This window comes from Streptopelia decaocto (assembly GCF_964273445.1).
Source record: "Streptopelia decaocto genome assembly, chromosome: 19".
NCBI classification, from domain to species: domain Eukaryota; kingdom Metazoa; phylum Chordata; class Aves; order Columbiformes; family Columbidae; genus Streptopelia; species Streptopelia decaocto.
In genome coordinates, this window is record NC_138674.1 from 1,949,846 (window position 1) to 1,969,210 (window position 19,365).

Consider the following 19,365-nt stretch of genomic DNA (forward strand, 5'->3'; position numbering starts at 1 on the left):
GGCTTGCGCGCGGGACCAATCAGGTGGCGGTGGGGGCAGGGGCGGGGCGTGGCGGTGGGACCCCGCCCTCCGCCCGCCTGAGGGAGCGGCCTCGGCGGGACGCGGTGAGTGCGGCCTAAAAGCGGCGGGGGCGGCCGGGACCTTTTTATCCCCCTGAGCGGGGCCTGGGCTGACCTGCGCGGCTTTGCCGGCCCTCCGTGTCCCTTTTGGAGTCCTTTCCAGCCCTTTAATGAAGCTTCGGGGGCCTCTAGGGGCCTCTCCGGGCTTTGAGGGCGACTGACGGGCCTGGGAGCGCCCGGGGTAGCTGTGCTCTCAGGGGAAGGGGATGGTCGAGGAGGCCTTCGCTGCGCCCCGCGGGTGTTGAGGGGGGTGTGCGGGCCCAGGCAATGTGCGGGTCACAGTGGGCTCCATTGTTCTCCGCGGGGCCGAGGGGCTGCCCTTGCTGTGTGGGTGTGGGGCCTCCTTTGTGTGCTCTGGGGGGGGACACCCGTGGGGCTGGGTTTGCCTCCCCCTGGCTCGAGGCTGCTGGGGGGAGGGACCTTTGGGGCCTCGCGTCCACTCGTGTCTACGACAGGAGGCTGGGACTGTTACCCCTTGAGTCAGTGCAACGTCTTCGACCCATTGCCCCTTTCCCCCCCAGCTGCTGGTTGGTGCTGCCCTCCTATGCACGTTCTGGGGTTGTAGGCTGGTGCATTGTTATTTTTAAGCGTGTTTTTAGGCTTGAGTTGCTCTTTCCTTTATGCTTCCTGGCCTTTGGAGCTTTGAAAGAGAGCAGAAGTTTCTAAGAGGTTTTCTCCTGAATGGCTGCAGGAGGTGAGACCTCAGCCTGCTTCTGCTCATTAGGCACCTTTTGCGTTGTGACTTTCCCTGTCAGATCCTGCTTTCTCTGAACCACCTTCTCATTGACCTTGGGCTTTTCAGCGAAGGGGTAATAATAACACCAGCAATATTGGACATAAACCTGGCAGGCTGAGAACACACCTCTGAAGGGAACGAATTTTGAATTACTTTGCCAGGTTTGCTGCAAACTCAAATCCTGTTGTAGCAGTAGGTTATGGCTTTAAGGCAGAAAATTTTCCTGTGCTCCCTCTGCCTCTGTTATCCTCCCCACAAAGTCACAATCCTTCCTGCTGGCATTAGCAGCAGTCACAGACTGTTAATCAGGAGGAGGTTGTGTCTGGGGAATTAAGAGAAAGGCACAGCTCTCCCTTGTGAGGTGTGTCCTTGTTCACCCTGGTGCCTGGACTGTGAGGCTGCGCTGCTGACAGTCACCTGGATTTAAGGGATATAAATACTTCTGCCCTCAGTTCATAGAAACATTTTCAGTGATGTGAGCATCAAAGGAAGCAGAGTATAATATTGTTAGAAGTAACACTATTAACTCCACTTTAAATACCTTAAAACCCATAAGTAGAATATTTGGGTGTAGAGAAAGGTAAATAATACTCAACCCTTTGTAATGAATTTGCTGTAAGACTTCAGTGCTGTATACCAATTAACAATACCTTTGTCTGCTTTTGCCAAAAGCTGTGGTCATAAAGGAATATTGGCCAAACAGTAGGTAGTAGGTGGTACTGTATTAATAATTACATTACAGTCCTGTGATGAAAGTCACTGCCTGATGACAGATGGACTCAGCAGCCAAATAACTTTTGAAAGGAGGCTTGCAGAGCGACCTGAAATAGCACGTACCTGTGCAGTCTCTCTTGGGTACATGTTCTTGCCGAAGACTCTGTCGGAAGCTCTTTCTCTGGGTGAAATCCTGTTTAATAAATGCTAAGCAAGTGTCCCTAAAACTGTAACTTGGGAACAGACTCTGGGACTGCTTCGTTCTGCTGGGAGATCCAGAGGAGTGTGTGGACAATGAGTTCTTTCTTCACAAGAAAAATGCTGAATTAGTGTGTGCTGATAAAGGCCGCTTCAGCTGTCTAAAGGATCTCCTGATTTTCAAATGAACTGCTGGCTGCTTTAACTGTTATCCAGACAAGCAGCATAATAAATACTTTTCTGTGGGGAAATGTAAAGGGATGGGGAGCCACCACCACTTTTCTTCCACTTTATTCATAAATAACATGACCAGACTTAATGATGACTTCAGGAATTATCAATTTGGTAAAATTAACATTTTCTTTAGAAGCAATGTGACTGCAATATCTATTTTTTGGGTGGTCTTCGCCAAACCGCTGATGTAAGTCCCTCTGATTTCAGGTTTCTGATCCCAGCATCCCCTCTGACTCCAGCATGCCGGTTCGCTAGGGCTCGTGGACCATCTTTTGCCAAGGTTGGTACAATTTTGGGTTCTTGGCTTTTGGACACCCTTGCCATGTGAATTGTTCAGCATTCGGTAATTTTGTCTGTTATAGCTGAGATTGTTCTTCCCCTGACTTTTGCCCTCAGATGCGTTATTTGCAGCTACTAAAGATGGTTTCAATCCACTGATTGCTCCTGAATGGGGGAATGTTCAGTAGTTGCATCAGTTTGCTACTGAACACACAAATACAGCAATACCGTTGTGAACTGTAAGTTAGAACAGGTAGTTGAACTGTAAATTAGAACAGGTTGTATGTATCCCACTGTTAGAGTGACTGGAAAACTAGTTAGCACTTGACTCTGAGAATAAAGAGCTGCTTGGGATCCAATACTGAAATACGTAAAAGAAGCAAAAAGGGCTGAGGGAGATCGAATAAAGATAGAAAAATGTGAGCGCAGCTTTGTGTGTGTCAGGTCTGCCTTTGCAACTTGTTGACAAATAATACAGAGTGAAATTTATTAGTCATACCTTCCGTGGCAGCAGCATGTATTACAAGAACTGGGAAATGAATACGATACCAGCTAGTGATCATAAATTAGCACTACGCAACTGACTCGTGCCTTGGGATGTAGTGATTTATAGTCCATTGAATCAGGGTTTTCAGAAGGAAGTAGAAAAAGTAGCAGAACTGAACCTTGTACCTCATGCTCGTCACAACGGAGCAGTTTGACAACGTGCAAGTCTGGTGGCAGCTGCTCTTGTGACAGTAGTAAGAAATAGTCTATAATAATTAGTGATAGCTGCTGCCAGATAATGCTTCTTGTATGTAAAGTTTTGGTGACGTAGCTTTGAAAAACACATTAGGCAGGCAAAAATAGCAAGGCCATATTTCATAAAAGAAGGGTTTCCTCAGTAAATATAATTCTGGGTCTAGAAAGTGTAGCTGGATCTCTCTCCACTGGGGAAAAAAGCAGGTGACACTTCCTGAAATTAATCTGTGATTCCATGTGTCACTGCAGGATGTTCTCTTAGCTGTCCTGGTTAAGCATGTGTCCTAAAGTCAGTGATTTTCTGAGTTTAATAATCATTGACATCATTTTTCTCTAAGTGGTAGCTGGTTTATAACTTGAATGACTGCAGGAGAAACTGGAGTGAAAGGTCCACAAAGGAGGCGAGTAGCGAAAAAGCAGGAAGAGAGAAACTGTTCCCAGCTGCTGTGTTGCAGCAGCATCAGAGTTTCTAGTAGAACTGGAAATTATCTGGGTGGATTTTACAGTTCTTCCAGTTCATGTGTGGTTAATATCATCTGCTAGTTCAACATAACTGTAATAAATAACAGAGGAAACCAGAATAAGGAAGCTTTAGTGGATGTGAAAGCTGGCTAATTTCTTCTTCCTCTGGGTGAGTGGATTAAAAACGATGGAGCCGCATAATCTGTAGCTGTGGAAAAGGTTCCATCTGCCTGGAATGTTATCTGCTGGAGCAGCTGGTGGTTATGAATGAGTTCCCTCATCCATTGATATAAATGTTCTGGCAGGCGCCTGCAAACCTCCTTGTAGCTGAATGTTTTGTGGGAAGTCAGCCTTTCCTGAGGTGCTGGCGACCGATCCAGGCTTGGGAGATGGAAGTTTGCGATAGCAAAGGCTTTTTTTACAAGTACCATTTTTAGAAAAATACTTCAGTGCATGTGTTGGCAAAGGAGTCCTTGGAGGTTTCCAAAAAGTTTGCCTTATTTCTTGTAACTTTGTTCAGGAGACCAACTAAGGAATAGGAAAGAAATGTAGACTATTTAAATTTCAGGAAGTGTTGATTTGCTGTTACAATTTTATATGTTAAATCTGTGGAGTTTCTCTAACATGTATGAGCACAATCTTTTTTCTCCAGGCTGTTTCCTATAGGATCTACTTTGTTCTTTTTCCCTTCAGGAAGGCCAGGTGGTAAATATGAAAAATCATAGGACTAGTCAGTGATCTTCAAATCAGGTGGTTCAGCTGTATTTGTGCTGTGGTTTAGTTTTAAAATAAAGTCCCTCGAAAGATTAAGGTTTTGCTTGTATCTACAGTTTCGATGAGATCCGTTCTTATGGTGTGTAAATTAGCAAATGTTTGAGTCATTTTGGACTGGACAGGTTTTAGCTTTTCCCCTTAGTGCTGCTTATCTCTGGATTAAGCTGTACTGCACAGCAATTCAAAACCTCCTTTTTGAGTATGATCGAAAGCCATCGATTGGGATGTTACACTAATGGAGAAAAATATTGATCGTGTGCATTTCTTGGGCATGTGTGAGCAGCAGGTGGGAGAGGAGCTTTCTCCTTATCACTTCCCAGAAGAGTCCCCTGTTTCAGATCCTGTAACGGGGCCCGAGCGTGTGTCTGCCACAGCCTGTCCCTTGTCAGATGTTGGGGTGAAGCTGTGCTCAGACGTGCTGTTCTGGCTGCTGTTAAATGGGATGAAAATGTAGCTGTGACTCAGCTCCACGTCAGTGCTGGCGATGGTAGTTCCCTCGCGGGGCTGTGTGATGCGCAGCTCTCAGAAAGACCTAGAAGTACATATTTGATGGTGAGGAAATGCCTTTACTTACGTGTGGTTTTGCTGTCAGATGTGAGGAGCAGTGATGAACAGCTGGGTTTGAGATGGTTATGTGCTGTGCAAGATACTGAAGTGAAACCAGCCTAATAATGGTGTTACCTAGTGTGGGCCAAGCAAGGGGGAAACTGGATTTCTGTTTACGGGTAATTATAAAGCTGCGGAGAGCTTAGTGCATTAGGGCTGTGCTATATTTAAATGGGGCCCTGTCTGTCAAACATCCCTATTACAAAATGTTCTTTGCCAAGATCATGGGGTTAGCTTCTCCTTTTAAAAGCTGTTTTTTAATCTCAATTGTTTTCAGAAAATTGGCTAATGTGCCATGGCTGTGGCGTGTGTATCTGTCTTCACATGGCGCTGTTAAGTCCTATTTTAAAGGTGTTGCATGCAACCATGGGAAATGCCATTTCACCCCTTGTAGAGCGGAATTATTGCATTTCTGAGAGATGAAACTATTACTAATGCAGAAAATAGACTTTTCTCTGGTCTCTCACCCTGTGTTGCAGACACTTAGCATCTTATCTTGAATTAGGAGACAGTCACAGCTGAATTAAAAATAACAATTCAAAACAAAACCTCCTGTGAACTTGAGCCAGCCAGATTGACAGCCGTGAGATTTAAAGGCTTTACTGACCCGCAGAGCAGCTGGAGCCCCAACAAGGAGCCGAGCACAGACGGGGCTGGAAGGAGCGTTCACCCGCTGGTGTCGAGTGTGCCGACACTTCTGCCCGTGGGACTCGGTCCCGATTTACCACCAAGAGCTTCATGTAGCGATGGTGGTTTCTTGTAAGTGGTTCCTCTAGTTGCCAGCCGGGTTGCAAACAGCAAGCTCATTTCATGCAGCGCACGTTAAAAGCTCTGAAATGTCATGGCTTTGGTCGCGTCTGGTCGGGATTGAGTTGAAATCCTAGGGTTAGAGAGAGCTCCTTTGTATATTAATGTACCCTTTAATTAGCAGGCTTCACAGTAAGACCTATCTTCTTGTTAAGGATTTATTACAATCATGCATAAGCTCTACTGCTAGAATATGCTGATTTATTTGTGAATCTCTTGGATTATTCAGCAGAGGAGCTGAATATTCCTCACAAGGACAGACTTTAAAGACTGTTTCCTTGAATAAATATTGTTTTTTAAATGCTAGCCTTTCTTCTGCTTGTTGTCTTTGAGATAAACACTCGCAAAGCCAACTGCAATTTTGGCTACAGTATTGATGGCTTGCTTGCCTGTCAAATTAAAAATGAGCTGGAGTGGACTGTTCTGGAATACATGTCAATTTTAGAACTTTCCACTTTCAAGAGTGACCTTATTCAGTGCCCACATGGGCACCTTTCCTCTGCACCAACACCTCATTATGTGTGTTGAAATAGGCATCGTCTCTGCTTTTTCAATTTTGTATTTTTCTTAGTGGTATTTGCCCTTTTTTTTAAACTCCCATAAAATATGGCTACAGTTCCTGGCTAACTTTGCTGAAACACGACACTAGCCAAATATTTTTGTGAAAGAATTATTAGTCACATAAGAAAGAATGTAATGGAATATTCTTAGAAAGTGTTATAACTGTATGTGACATGTAAAATATTTATCCAGACATGTAAACAAAGCAAGAGGTGTCTTGCCAATGTACCATCGTAAACCTCGGGTATTTTGAAATCTTGAGCAAGATGTTTTTCAGTTCTTGAAAATAAGGTACCGAGTTCTGTGCTGACATCAATTGACAGAGCGCTAATGATTGGCTTTACCCAGCTGGAATTGTAGCCCCTGCTCTTGCCTCCCTCAAAATAAATCAAGATGTGCTTTCCTGAAAGAGCTGCGATTGTGCTAAATAAAACCCTTGTGTTTGTTTTGGTTTTGGGTTACTCGAGTGTTAGTTGCAGAGTTGACTAATGCGGCTGCACTCATGGCCTTGTGTTTGTTTTGCTTTTTGTTATTGTCTATATCTTAATGGGAATTCAAGAATGTGATCGATTGGGAGAGCCTCGTTGTTTCTGCAGTTTTGGGCAGGTCCATCTGTGAGCACTGGGCTCCTCCTGACTGGAGTACACATCAACTGGCTTTTCTATTTACTTTCAAATAGAACTGCATTTCTTCAATCACTATGCTGTTTCCCTGGTTGTGTTTTGGTTTTTTATCCCGTATGCTCTGTTGTTCTGAAATCTCTTTAACGAATAGTTACTGTAACTGCATTGAACTTTCAAAAATCTGCTATCTGTTGTTAGTTTTTCGCCATGTAATTGGTTAAAAATGAATGGCAGTTGGAGCGGTAGCAGGGGAGCTGGGAATGAGCGAGCAGTTACTTGTTGGGATCCCTTCCAGGGAAGGAAGGTGGAGTTGAAGCCGCTCGCAGCCTTTCTAAAATAAGAGTCAAGGCAAGTAGGTGCTTTTTGCAATGAGTGAAATATCGACTGTGTCGGAAACTCAAAGCTCAGTAAGTGAGGAGTTTTGTTTTAGTCTGGATATTCTCTCAGCAAAATAACCCACTCCTATTAAAACTGTGGTGTATGGTGGTGTACGCTGATGTTTAATAGAGGACCCGCACTGGCTGGTTGCTGCACCAAAAGCAAAGAGGGTGGTTTATGGTGCTGGTGTTGGGAGCCAGTGTTGCGGGTCAGAATTGTGGGTGATCTCGAGCACTGTGTGCTCTCTGGGGATTTTCGGGGTCCTGAACGGTGGCAACCCGCCCCACATTGGCTGGGCCAGTGATTGGAGGCTGCTGCTTTTCTTTACATCCCCCCAACCTCCTTAACAGGCCACAGGGGCTTCATTCCACCTGGAGCTGGACAGATGAGATAATTGGGCTTTAATGAATGGCATGCCCCCAAACTGAGTGTAATAGTGTGTGCTTGCAATATGTTGCACATACGTACAGTACAAAGATGAGTTAGTAAATTAGTGACAACTTATATTAGGTTGGATTGATTGGTTTGTTTTTAATAAGATATCTCTTCCATTAATCAGGTGCTATGTAATGATCAGACTTTAGAACCTGTCAGCGCACAGACGTGCTTTATCACTGCCATGAGCCAGGATAAAAATACTCTTGGACTTCTTCAGGCTCTATTTGCATTAAAAAATACGTATTATTGATGATTTGTGATATATTTAGTTCTCTTCTGGGAAATGGTGTTTGCAGCAGTCTCTGGGCAATGCAGATACATCTTAGGGGTAAGCATTAAGAGAAGGTGCTGCTTTTCGTTGGGGCTCATTAGCAATGCATCTCATATCAAAATAACTCATCCCCAGTTACCATAGATTTGTTTGGGCCTGAGTCCAAGGTCTTCTGGACTCGGGAATGTGTATGAACCTGGTTCTGTACATGTTCAGAAATTCTGGTAGTTAATTCCGTTGTGCCTGTGTGAGGGATGTGTGGCACGTGAGTGGTGGCATGAGCGTATTTAACCACACGGCATCGAGGGTTTAATAAAACTGTGCCTTTTCTACCACACCATTTGTGCAAAACCAGCCTGAACCAGGAGGAGAGATTTTGGGGGGCTTTTGCTGAAAATAGGAGGCTTACAATAAAGCTATTTGTTACCCTGCAGATTTTTCCGTTCCAACTTTTCATGAATCAGCTGGGGGGGTGGGACTCTTAAACTGAAATATTTACATGAATCAGACATCTGGGCTTTGGGGGAGTGACCATTGCTTTCCAAACAGTTTAAACTCTGAAGCTTCGCTGTGACTTGGTGCTTCCCTCTGTTAAAGAAGGATTTCGAGACGCTGGTGCTGGCTGCACTGAGAACATATGAGCCGCCAGTAAGTAAGGAGCTGTGTTGTATAGAGGGGTCTCGGCACAGGGTTTGCTCCGGAGTTACAATAGGAAATGTGGGTTATAATTTCTGTTCAGAAGTTCTGATGGCTGCAGGTGTACCAGGCTTGGAGCCTTCTCAGAAATGCTCTTTTCCTTATGCTTTTTTGTATAGTTTATAACTGAGAAGCTTGACTTCTTGTAGTGTAGATGTAGGAATTGTCTTGAATTTGAGACCAAGTTAGATTTAGCTGCCTAGAAGAAGAAAAAGTGAGAAAGAAAACAGTATTTTAAAACCTAAATGGTTAAGGTAGCTCTTGCTTTTATGTTTTGTTAAAACATGTTTTTTCTCTGAAGCTTTTGTAAGTAGTTCTGCAGAAAATGGTGGACCAGAGAATACAGGGCAAAACTGCTGCTCTTGCTCCTGTTGAAGATTTTTGCCTAAGTATTTGTAGCTTAATCCAGCACAGGTGAGGACAAAGCGTAACTTGTACTTAAAACTTGATTTAGCTCAGTATTCTGTATTTTGGCAGGTGAACATTTGTTTTTCATGTGTCAAGAGCAGCAGATCATTCTTATATTTGCTCGTTTTTCACCGGAGTTTTCCCCCTTACACTGATCAGATCTGCGTATTCCATCCCTCTGCCTAGGAGGTGGATATTCCCCATGGGAATGGCCAGCTTTATGGGAATTGCTGACCAAATTTAACCAGCACTAGCGAAGCTGCCATGACTGTAGTGTTAAGAAGCTCGTTATGAGGATCAAATGTAAGAACTGTGATTTGCAGATGACTGTCTTTAACCGATAGTGTGAATTGTGGAAACAGCCTTTCCATGTTGCTTGATTGTGCTGTTTAACAGTAGTACCTGTGAGCTTCATGGGGAGGGAAGTAGCATTAACCTGTTGCCTTATTCAGAAATTTCCTTCCCTTCTGAGACACCCAGTGGTAGGACAGCATTGGATGCACTTCATCTGTTCCAGTTGATGCAGCTGGCATGGCATATAACTTTCCTATTTTGGAAAACTCACTTCAAGTTAATAAATCTCAAGGAGTTTTCTGCATGTATTAACCTTGGTGATTATAGATTGGCAAAAGCGAAGCTGCGGTGGGAGCGGGGCCCCCGCCTGGGTCGGATGTGATTTGGCAGCGGGAGGAGCTGGTGAACCCTGGGTCTTACAGCACAGTGTGGATGTGCAGTGTCAAACCATCAAAGCCATCTTGCAGGCTGTAGTTTTGAATTGCATTTGTAGAAATAGTGCATTTTTGTTACGACTCGAGTCAACGAGTAAGTCTGTAGACTTTGCGAACAGTGAAGCACTATGCACAGAATAGGAGAAAACAATTGAGCGTTTCATCAGCTCTCTTGCTGTCTCCTGCCAGCATTCGCAGGCTGTCCTGCGTTGCATCAGTCCTGCTGGACATGATTTTCCATCTATGTTTCGAAGCCAGATGGAAAAGGAATCCACTGTATATTGATAGAGTTATTTCATAACAAGGGAAAAGCCTTTTGTAATGTGCCTGTGCTCGTTCAACCTATAAATCACCCTTTTATTGTCTGGTTCTGCTCCTGTCTAGAGCAGCAAATGAAAAGAGGATCATTAGTAGGTGTGAGAAAAGCACATTTAGAGGCTCCAGGTAGATTTTCTATCTGATGCAATTTGGGTCAATGCACTTTAATGTTGTTCTCCTGCGGTACAGAGTATATATGAAACACCTGCTAATGAATGAGAGACCCTCTGAATCTTCAGATGTTTAAAGGCTGTACAATTTGAGCGAAAGCAGGGAGCAGGATTTAACCCCAGGATGTCATTGCTTTGCAAGTGCCTTTATCCTAGTGTAAACTGTGCAATACTGACAGTGTGGGCTCGTCAACTCACTTTGAATTTCTGGTAGATAAAGAATCGATAGGCATATGTTTACTCCAAGCAACTTATAAAAGGAAAGGCAGATTCTTGCATTTTAAACTCTAGATGAGCTTTGTATGGTTTACACTTAAGATGTGTTTAAACAGGCAGGTTTTATACTGATTTTTGTCTGTTCCAGTGTCCTAGTGGTGCTGTGTTTCCCTCTCACTGGGAACGCAGATGGGAACAAAGTGGAACATAAGACCAGAAGCTTTTGGGACCAGGGCAGGCCCAGCCTGGCAGGGTTTTGCCAGTGCCCTTCTCTGCTGGTTCCTTGCCACACTTTCTCCAGTTCAGTTTTTAAAATCCTCAGGGACAGCACACCTGACCATGGCAAGGAAATAGTTTTAATGGAAATTAGAAAGTTGCTAATTTGTTTTTCTGCTTTTATGTTTCGAGAAACTTTAGGCATGTTCCGAGGATATCTTTTAAGAAGTTAAAGCAAGGCTAAACTGTTTTGAAAGGCGTACAATTATATTAGAAATCCATCTTGTTCTAAAGTAGTCGACTGCAGAATTAGGTCAGGCACACCCTGCGTACGCGTGTTTCCTGCTTGCTCATATTTCTGAGAATAATTGTACATGGGAATGTTTTTGTAGATTTAAAGGAGTGTTGTCACCCTAAAAATGAGTTGTTTGGAGCCTTATTTAAGTCCTGTTGGTTACGCTGTGGTTTAGGAAGAGGGGAGGATCGCTGACCATCCGATTCACTCGACGTGCTCGGCGTTCTCTGCCGTTCTTCACCGTTCGGTCTGTGAATGGCGCACAAACAAGTTACAGAGACATGAGCGAAGCATCCAGGGTGCTCATTGACTGCTCCTGATCAGCTCTGTGCTCACCAGAGGGTAAAAATGTGCGTGGAAACACCTCCCAAGCAGCTGTAACCTGCTGGTGTTCATCCTGCTGGCCGCGGGGCAGCTGCCGCTGCACGGCCAGGGAGCAGCAGCAGTGAACGTGCTGGGAGTCAGAGTAACACCGAGGTGGTTATTGGGCCTGAGACTCTGGTTGGGCCTGAAGATTCGGTCTCTTTTTCTGCGTGTCCCTGTTTTGTCTCATAAAAGACTTCCCTGCAGTGTTTCCCAGGGCTCTTAGAAGCAACGAGCAGTTAATATTAGTAAAAGAAGCTTTGAAGATGAATAGTGCTAATTATTATTTATAGGTATTCATTCTCACCACGGGTAGTTCACCTTGATCCGAGGCATGAAAGGAAACCAGGACATTTGTAAGCTGGTCAGGCCTGAGTGTGGCCTTCTGAAGTCATCAGTGGTTTCCCCGCTGGGTTGTATGCGTGATTGCAATATATTTGTCATGTTAAAAATACCACATGATGCGTAAGCATCAGATTTTCTAAAAATATACAGGTATGATCATGCTGGCAGCCTAGTATTGGTTTTGTGGAACAAGAGGAAGGAATTGTGGCTGCCAGGAGCGATGGGCTTGAAACCCTCCACGGAGCTGCTCATTCGGCCTCCATCCCCAGCAGGGCCTGAGCAGAAAACTCGCCAGCTCTTGTGTGGCATTTTGTTGTTTTATTAGTGCAGTGTTTGCTCTGGTTCGTGTCCAGCGATGTCAGTGCTCTGCCGTGCTCTAGACATGGCACCCGCAGGCCCTGGGCTCTTCACTCAGCCAAGAGAAAAGACACAGGACAATTGTTCTGCAAGGGGGACACTGGGAGAATTCATTAATGAGGAAATTGGTGGTTTATGTTTGAGAGAGTGAAAGGAAAACACTTGAAGCCAAGAAAGAAGAGCTGTTTCTTGTCCAAGGCAATAGGAGGACAAAAGATGTGCCGAAGAGAAAAGACACAGATTTGAGCTTTATTGCTTGGGAGCTTCTTTCCAAACTAACAACCTGGTGTTTTCTCTCTTAGCTCTTCTCTTAGGAAACGCAACCAGCTCCTCACGTCGCGGAGGCCCAGCATGAACGTGAACTGTGCTGCGGGGACAGACTGGTCAAGAAATTCCGAGTCCAGCTGCTCTGTGGAAAACGTAACTGTAGCCGTCCATGGGTCAGATGGGAGTGATGTGCTCGGAGGCCACAGCCCTGCTGCAGCCCCCAGGACTGAGGGTGAGGATAATGTCTTGACCTTAGGTCTTTAAGGGAGATATATACTTAATTTTTTTTGCGAGAGGTGTTACGTTTTGGAGAAATTCCGGTATTCCAAGGCAGTTTGCAGCTGCATGCTCACCAGGAACTGGGCATAAAGCTCTGCAGGCTTAAAGCACCTGTGTGCTTCTGCACCAGCTTTCCTCTGAGGGAACATGCCAGTGTTTGGTGTCTGTGCATCTGGATTTCTGGCCTTGTTTAATTGCTGCGCTCATGCTCTTCACCCACGGAATATTTGTTTGTCTCCCTCAGGTTTAGATTCCGAATGCCGACACTCTGCTTGTCCAGGGAGCCCCCAGATCAGCAGCATGTTGTCTGCTCCTGACGACACACACAGCTGTCATTTCCAAGATGGAAATAAGAGACAGTCAGAATATTTTAATGCCCAGGAGCGCCACGGGTGCTGCGCCTTGTCATCAAGCAACACTTCACAAACGGCGGCTCCGGAGAAAGTAACGCTTGTGGTCGATGGCACTCGCTTTGCAGTGAACCCCCAGATTTTCACTGCTCATCCTGATACTATGCTGGGAAGGTGAGTGATTTCCACTATTTTCAAGGTAGCTCAAGGGGGTCAAATGTTTGCTAAAATGGAACAAAACCCGATGTTTGTTTTGTGATCTCGTCTGTGCGCACAAGTGAAGCAAGATTGAGTTTGTTCAGAACTTGGCTGTGGGTGAGGCCTTGAAGATGAGATGCAGAGGGAGTTGGTAGTTCTCTAGATAACATTCCCTCTTCGATCCACTTCCTTCAAACAATGCGCACTTCTAGCGAGACACAGTCTGCCTTTGCCTTCTCTCCAAGTGGTTGCTGTGTTTGTAAGTAGTACGTCTGTTCGGAGCTGATAAATTCCCTTCCAGAGTGCGGAAAATGATAACTCTCTGTCCTCCTTCTGCTGATCTTCTGATACTCTCCCATAAGAGAAATTACTCAGCTCCCTGTAATGTAGCTTAAAGATTGGAGCCAATTGATGCAACAAGCAGCACCCATTTGTGTATTGGCAGCACCTGTTGCTCTCTAGAATGAAAGTGTTTAAGTATACCTGTGCACTTAAATAGATGTTGTTTCTTTATATCAGGATGTTTGGACCAGGAAGAGAATATAACTTCACCAGGCCAAATGAAAAGGGAGAATACGAAATTGCAGAAGGAATTAGCTCAGCCGTGTTCCGGACTGTGCTGGTAAGGTGATGTTTGCACATTGAGGGAAGAAAAAATAAGGCAACAACAACAATCTGTTTGTCACGTGTGCAGAACTGAGCCATCTCCCAGGCAGCTGCACACCCCTGGGCCAGATTCCTTTATTACTGTTTTGTATTGTGATTAAAAAAACAAATAGACTTTGGAATGAGTAATCATTTCAAACATTTGCTTGTGTTGCCATTTACCTTTCTTGTGTGATGCCGTTGTGGTTCCTGAGCCATGGCCTGACCTCATGATTGCATATAAATGCATATGCGATAAATCCATATGTAGTATGCGATGTTACGAAACCCTGTGCCATGGGAAAAAAACTGGAGCTCACAGTTTATCAGACCCAAGAGGATCTGTGAAGAGACGTAGATTCTCAGACAAGCAGGGCTGTTCGTACTGTTCACACAGCTATATATAGCCTCTGGAACTCTGCAAAAATGATGAGTGTCCAAGCTGTTCTGAATTTTTATCTCCAAAAACTCTCCTTTTATTTGCAGGATTATTACAAAACCGGAATCATTAACTGTCCTGATGGGATTTCCATCCCAGACCTTCGAGACACATGTGATTACCTCTGCATAAACTTTGATTTCAACACAATCAAATGTCAAGATTTAAGTAAGTACGGAGAGAAACACAGTGGGAAATTCAAGTTAAGTATCATAATGGATTAATTATTCAGTTTTTTACTGTTTTGCTGTATTGATTGGACCTTGGTGGGTATTTTAATGGCAATGCAGTCTCATACAGTTCTGAAGCTGGAGACTGTTGATGCATCTGAACATTTGTTAAGGAGTTTGTCTAAAGAAGAATGTGAGCTGTGCTCTTCAATCTGGCTGGAAAGTGTAGAGCTGAGACTTCCATACTGTGTAAAAAAGCTCATGGTACAATTTGTGTCTCATTAGGTGCTCTGTTACACGAGCTCTCCAACGATGGTGCGCACAAGCAGTTTGACAGCTACCTGGAGGAGCTGATCCTGCCCATCATGGTGGACAGCGCGAGGAAAGGGGAGCGCGAATGCCACATCGTGGTGCTGACGGATGAAGACACCGTGGACTGGGATGAAGATCACCCGCCTCCCATGGGAGAGGAGTACTCGCAAAGTAAGGGCGCTGCGCTGGGCTCCAGCGCTGCCTGTGCTGTGCACCCCGACATCTGGCCCTGAGCAAAGGACCCGTTGCCCAAAAGGTGTCTTCCTTCAGGAAGATTTGCTGGCACATGGAGTCCTGTTTTGTACATTCCTCTGAACCGGCTGCTGCCAGCAGCAGGACAGCTTTGGGCTGAGCTGCTTCCTTTTGCTCGCTGCCTCCCCCTCGGCCTTTTCCTGGCTCTCTGGAGAGTCAGTGCTCTTTGCTTTACACACCCATCGCCACCCATTCTATGCAGGCCGTGATGTCTATCGCCACCCTCCCACCGAGGAGCTGTGGCTAATCCCAGGGCTGAGAACAGCTACCTGAAGTAGTTCTTGGAAACCAGACCTAGTTTTTGGCACCCCTGCAGCTGAGCGCGTCAAAAACAGGGAGAAGGTCCCTCCTTGTAGATTCTAATCACCCGTTTTATTTCTCAAGTTCTTTACAGTTCCAAGCTGTACAGATTCTTCAAGTACATTGAGAATCGTGATGTTGCAAAAGCTGTGTTAAAGGAGCGGGGCCTAAAAAACATTCGCATTGGCATTGAAGGTAAAGTATTTCTTCAGCAAAGGAAATTCTAAAGCAGGTGACTGGTAGTCAGTAAAGCCTGGTTTCCTCCAGACTCTTGGCATTTTCTGGTTTGATCTGTGTTTTACTGGGAATTTATTTTCATGCAACTAGCAGAAGCTGGGCATCTTCACCTGTATCTTGTTACACTGAAATAGGCCAGAAAACTTAAAAGTTAAGGGAAAAATGAGAGATACGTACCAAGCAAACAGGAAAGGGGGGTCACGCTCCCACCTGCCGATCCAGGCGTCCTCTTAGGGAGCTTGGAGAACATGCTCTGTCCTGGGAGACGTGATTTTCTAGTAGCTGATGTTTGCTCACAGTTTGCCTACACTGTGCAGACATTGATCCTGTGACTACACACAATGCTACACGGGCTTTTCGAGGGAAAAGGAGGTCATTTTCCACAAGTCAATAATGCGGAATGTGAGCATTTGTGTGCTAAGTAACCCAGTAATCACTCCTGCCTGGCTGATCTGGGATCCCATCGTTCCTTTGTGGAACTCAGAGGTGTGTGTAATGCAGCTGACGGGCTGTCTGTGTTTTCAGGATATCCCACCTGTAAAGAGAAGGTGAAGAGGAGGCCTGGCGGCCGGTCAGAAGTGATATACAACTACGTTCAACGGCCGTTCATCCAGATGTCATGGGAAAAGGAAGAAGGAAAGAGCCGCCACGTTGATTTCCAGTGTGTTCGGAGCAAATCTCTAACAAACCTGGTCACTGTGGGTGATGATGTTTCGGAGGACCACGAGGTTATAATGCATCACCCCCCACAAGTAGATGAACTTGACAGGCTAAACGCACCGTTCTCCCAAATGGCTGTTAATGATCTACAAGATTAGTCGTGGCTCAGGGTTGGATAGTCCTGTTTAATCTGGGAACGTCTCAGCGTAGTTTCATCCCAGCTGATGGAACACAGACTCCTGCAAGGTGCTTTATCCTCCTTCATGCTCTTACTGCGCTGTCATATTTCAAGCATGTTATTAAAGAGCCACACTCCATAGTCTAATTGTGCAATCAAACGCAACGTCTCCTCAAACAAAAAGAAATTATGCTGTTTGTTTCTACTACAAAGGCTTCCAGATTGGTGGGTGCTGAATATTTTACGTGAACTTCTAAAAGAGGAGCAGAAGTATTTAGAAATGTCTTGTTTGACATGAGAGAGGAAATTCTGGGCCTGTCAAGACAAAGCTTTCCTTTACCATTAGGCATTTAGCTTTGCTTTTGAGATAATCAGTTACAAAGGACCGAACATCAAAGCAGGCGGGATGATGCTCTTTCATCAACCAGCAGAGATGTAGCACAGTTGTGGCAGCAAAATCCTGAGTGTGGAGGAATGAAAGCAAAAAACAAATGCTGAGTGCGGAGGAGCCTGTTTACACTGCCCCCTGGCTTTGCACCCAGCGTGTCGTTCCGCTGTTCTAGGGAAGGATGAACTAGTTCAATAGGAAGCATATGCCTGTTCACAGGAATTTCCCAGCTATATTTTGCTGTAAGATGGAATCACTGTTTTTAGGGATGTTGTCTGTAAACAATTAGATGATCCTGAAGGAAAAAGCCAAAAAGAAGAGACTGTAGTTGATATTTTACCAACAAAGTAAATCTGTTTAGTAGCCTGATAGATACAAGAAGCTTTCTAGAAGTGACTGTGCATGCTGAAGACTTCCAGTTGTTTCCTCCATCCCCTGCTAAGACAAAAGGCCAGTGCAGGAGCTCCCAGTACAGTTAGTTTACTACCTGAGTAAAATGCTTGGTCTCATCAGCCTTAGTGAGTCAGACTTTCTCTAGACTGTCCCAGGAGCATCCTGCTCTTGCAGCGTTCAGAGGCCAGCTGCATTCTCCCCAGTTTGGAACTGGCTGGACCATTTTGCTGTCAGGCAGCAAAATACCAACAGGAAACCAGCCTTCAGTAGAGAAAAATACATGTTCCTAGGAGCAGCTTTCCTTTGCTACTCTGAATATATAATCCTAGTCTGTGCTTAAGGCTCTGTCCATTTTGGATTCAGGCCCAGCCAAGCTGTGACTGCGGGTACAGGCACACTCCAAGCTGGTTTTAGCTCAGTTACGTTAGAGCCATCGTTCCCACTGGCTGCGGAGAGGTTTGATGTACCCTACGCGAGTACTTCAACGTGGTGCTGCTGCAAAGAAAAGCTGAAAGCCATTCAAAAAGAAATGGAGGGAAGGAGCTCTGTTGTTAAATTCAGGTTAGTTCTGCTCTTGCGATCGGCTGCTGTTGAAACCTGTGCTGCTTACACATTGAGTTACCTGGTCGTACTTGGCAGAAGAGAGGTGAGTGTCAGTCTGATCCTAGAAACTTTAATCCTTTGTTGCCAGGGTTCCATCATCAAGCAAACTTTTATTCTCCATCTGTCTGCACAGTGTACGGTAGACTTAGCATTGGAGATTTCTGTTACTGTTTGCTGCTAAGGATGTTTGTTTTTATCAGTGGAAGTAGCATGACAATATCAAGCACAAATTTCCCTGAAGGTTTATGAGTCTCGTTTTAGTTACGAGTAACAAAATCTCTGCCAAGGCATATACTTACAGATACATCCATTTGTATGGATACAGGTTCCATTCTGGGCAGCGTTTCTGTTCTTAGCTTCTTTCCTAAATGCAGCAAATAGATTTCTTCCTTTTATAAGTGCCTAAGGGAAGATTTCCAAAAGTGTTTGGGGCCTCCTGAGAGTCCCAGGGGTTCGGATGCCCACGTCCACCTGGCGGCTCTTAAAAAATCCTCCCTGCGTGTCATTGGATCATTATAGAGAAGTGCCCTTCAGTATCTGCACAGAGATGCTGTGCAGTCACTTCCCGTTATTGCTCTTGGTGAATATCTATTTTTGTAGTAGAGAAAGGAAGACATATGGACTGTTAACCTCGCTACTGGGGACCAGACCCAACCCATTTACCTGCCTTGGTGACGAGCCGTTCCCACAAGTCAGATGAAATTGGGGTGAGACTGTCCCCCCAGACCCTATGGATTTTAGTTTTTTTGGTGTGTATTTATTTTTACAGCAGCGTAAGTTTTAAGTAAATGTGTGTTGGTGTTGACCAGCTGGCTTGGAACTGCAGTTGACACGCGTCGGGGTTGCTGAGCGCTGCCTGCAGGGCTGTCAGGGCATCCAACACTGACCGCACTGCATGGGATCCAGCAGCCGGGTCCAGTTCAGCTCAAACAACCCCCATGAGTGTCCGTCCCAGAGCCCAGCGGCAGCTCAGCCTCTTGAAGGACTCAGTTTATTAGAAATAGCGACCCCAGCACTTAATTGCAACTGGCACTTGCCCTGAGGGATCTCGGAGGAGCTTTGTTGGTACCCAGTGTAACCAATGTGGACCTTCCGCATGGGCTGGAGGCAGCTGGCTTCCCTGAGTTCCAGGCACTTTTCAGCACCCCACTTAATTGACTTTCCCAAGTAATTAGAGGTGAATTTTGGATTTATTTTTTTTAGTAGAGTTCCATTGGAACACTAAATCAACTTGAAAAAGGATGCATTTGCTTTTCCTGCTCTCATGGTCACCTACTTCAGGTACAAGGTCAAGTTTTGTCTTACTCTAGATATACTGAAGTGTTACCCGTGGTGTGTATGGACTACAGATGTATTGTTTTCTGTAATAAAGTATAAATTATATGTGACTTGTTTGGCTCTTTTAAAAAATGGTTTAAATGTGGAGCAGAAGAATGGGCAGGGCCGCAGCAGCTGTATGGAGGTGTTACTACCAGTTTACCAGCTCCTGCTGCTGATGTTCTAACAGCAGCACATAGCACAGGTATGAGACAATTCCACATAACCCACAAGCTATGCATCATCTCTAACAGGCCCTGGTGCTATTTTTGGTGAATATGTTGTGAAAGATGCTCTTGGCTTCTACCCACTTCTGTCTTTGGA

At 45.1% G+C, this 19,365-nt stretch overlaps 1 protein-coding gene across 5 annotated transcripts; it reads left to right on the forward strand.

The window, feature by feature from the left end:
• Positions 1 to 32: 32 nt before the first annotated feature.
• Positions 33 to 19,112, forward strand: KCTD20 (potassium channel tetramerization domain containing 20). 5 transcript variants are annotated; one of them, XM_082069520.1, is made up of 9 exons: positions 33 to 104; positions 2,209 to 2,281; positions 12,356 to 12,552; positions 12,844 to 13,123; positions 13,667 to 13,769; positions 14,279 to 14,399; positions 14,687 to 14,884; positions 15,350 to 15,460; positions 16,028 to 19,112. In XM_082069520.1, exons 3-9 carry the CDS (start codon positions 12,405 to 12,407, stop codon positions 16,318 to 16,320), a joined length of 1,254 nt encoding a protein of 417 aa, XP_081925646.1. In that variant the 5' UTR covers positions 33 to 104; positions 2,209 to 2,281; positions 12,356 to 12,404; the 3' UTR covers positions 16,321 to 19,112. The 5 variants fall into 5 exon arrangements, with proteins under 5 accessions (XP_081925646.1, XP_081925648.1, XP_081925647.1 ...); XM_082069522.1 differs by lacking the exon at positions 33 to 104 and adding an exon at positions 430 to 813; XM_082069521.1 differs by lacking the exon at positions 33 to 104 and adding an exon at positions 888 to 1,016.
• The last annotated feature ends 253 nt before the right edge of the window (positions 19,113 to 19,365 follow it).

What these genes read in the sequence shown, in the direction of transcription:
- KCTD20 (XM_082069519.1), top strand. An exon ending in TGCAGCCCCCAGGACTGAGG is followed by an intron (nt 12,553 to 12,843) that starts GTGAGGATAATG and finishes TGTCTCCCTCAG; the next exon opens with GTTTAGATTCCGAATGCCGA. An exon ending in CATTCGCATTGGCATTGAAG is followed by an intron (nt 15,461 to 16,027) that starts GTAAAGTATTTC and finishes CTGTGTTTTCAG; the next exon opens with GATATCCCACCTGTAAAGAG.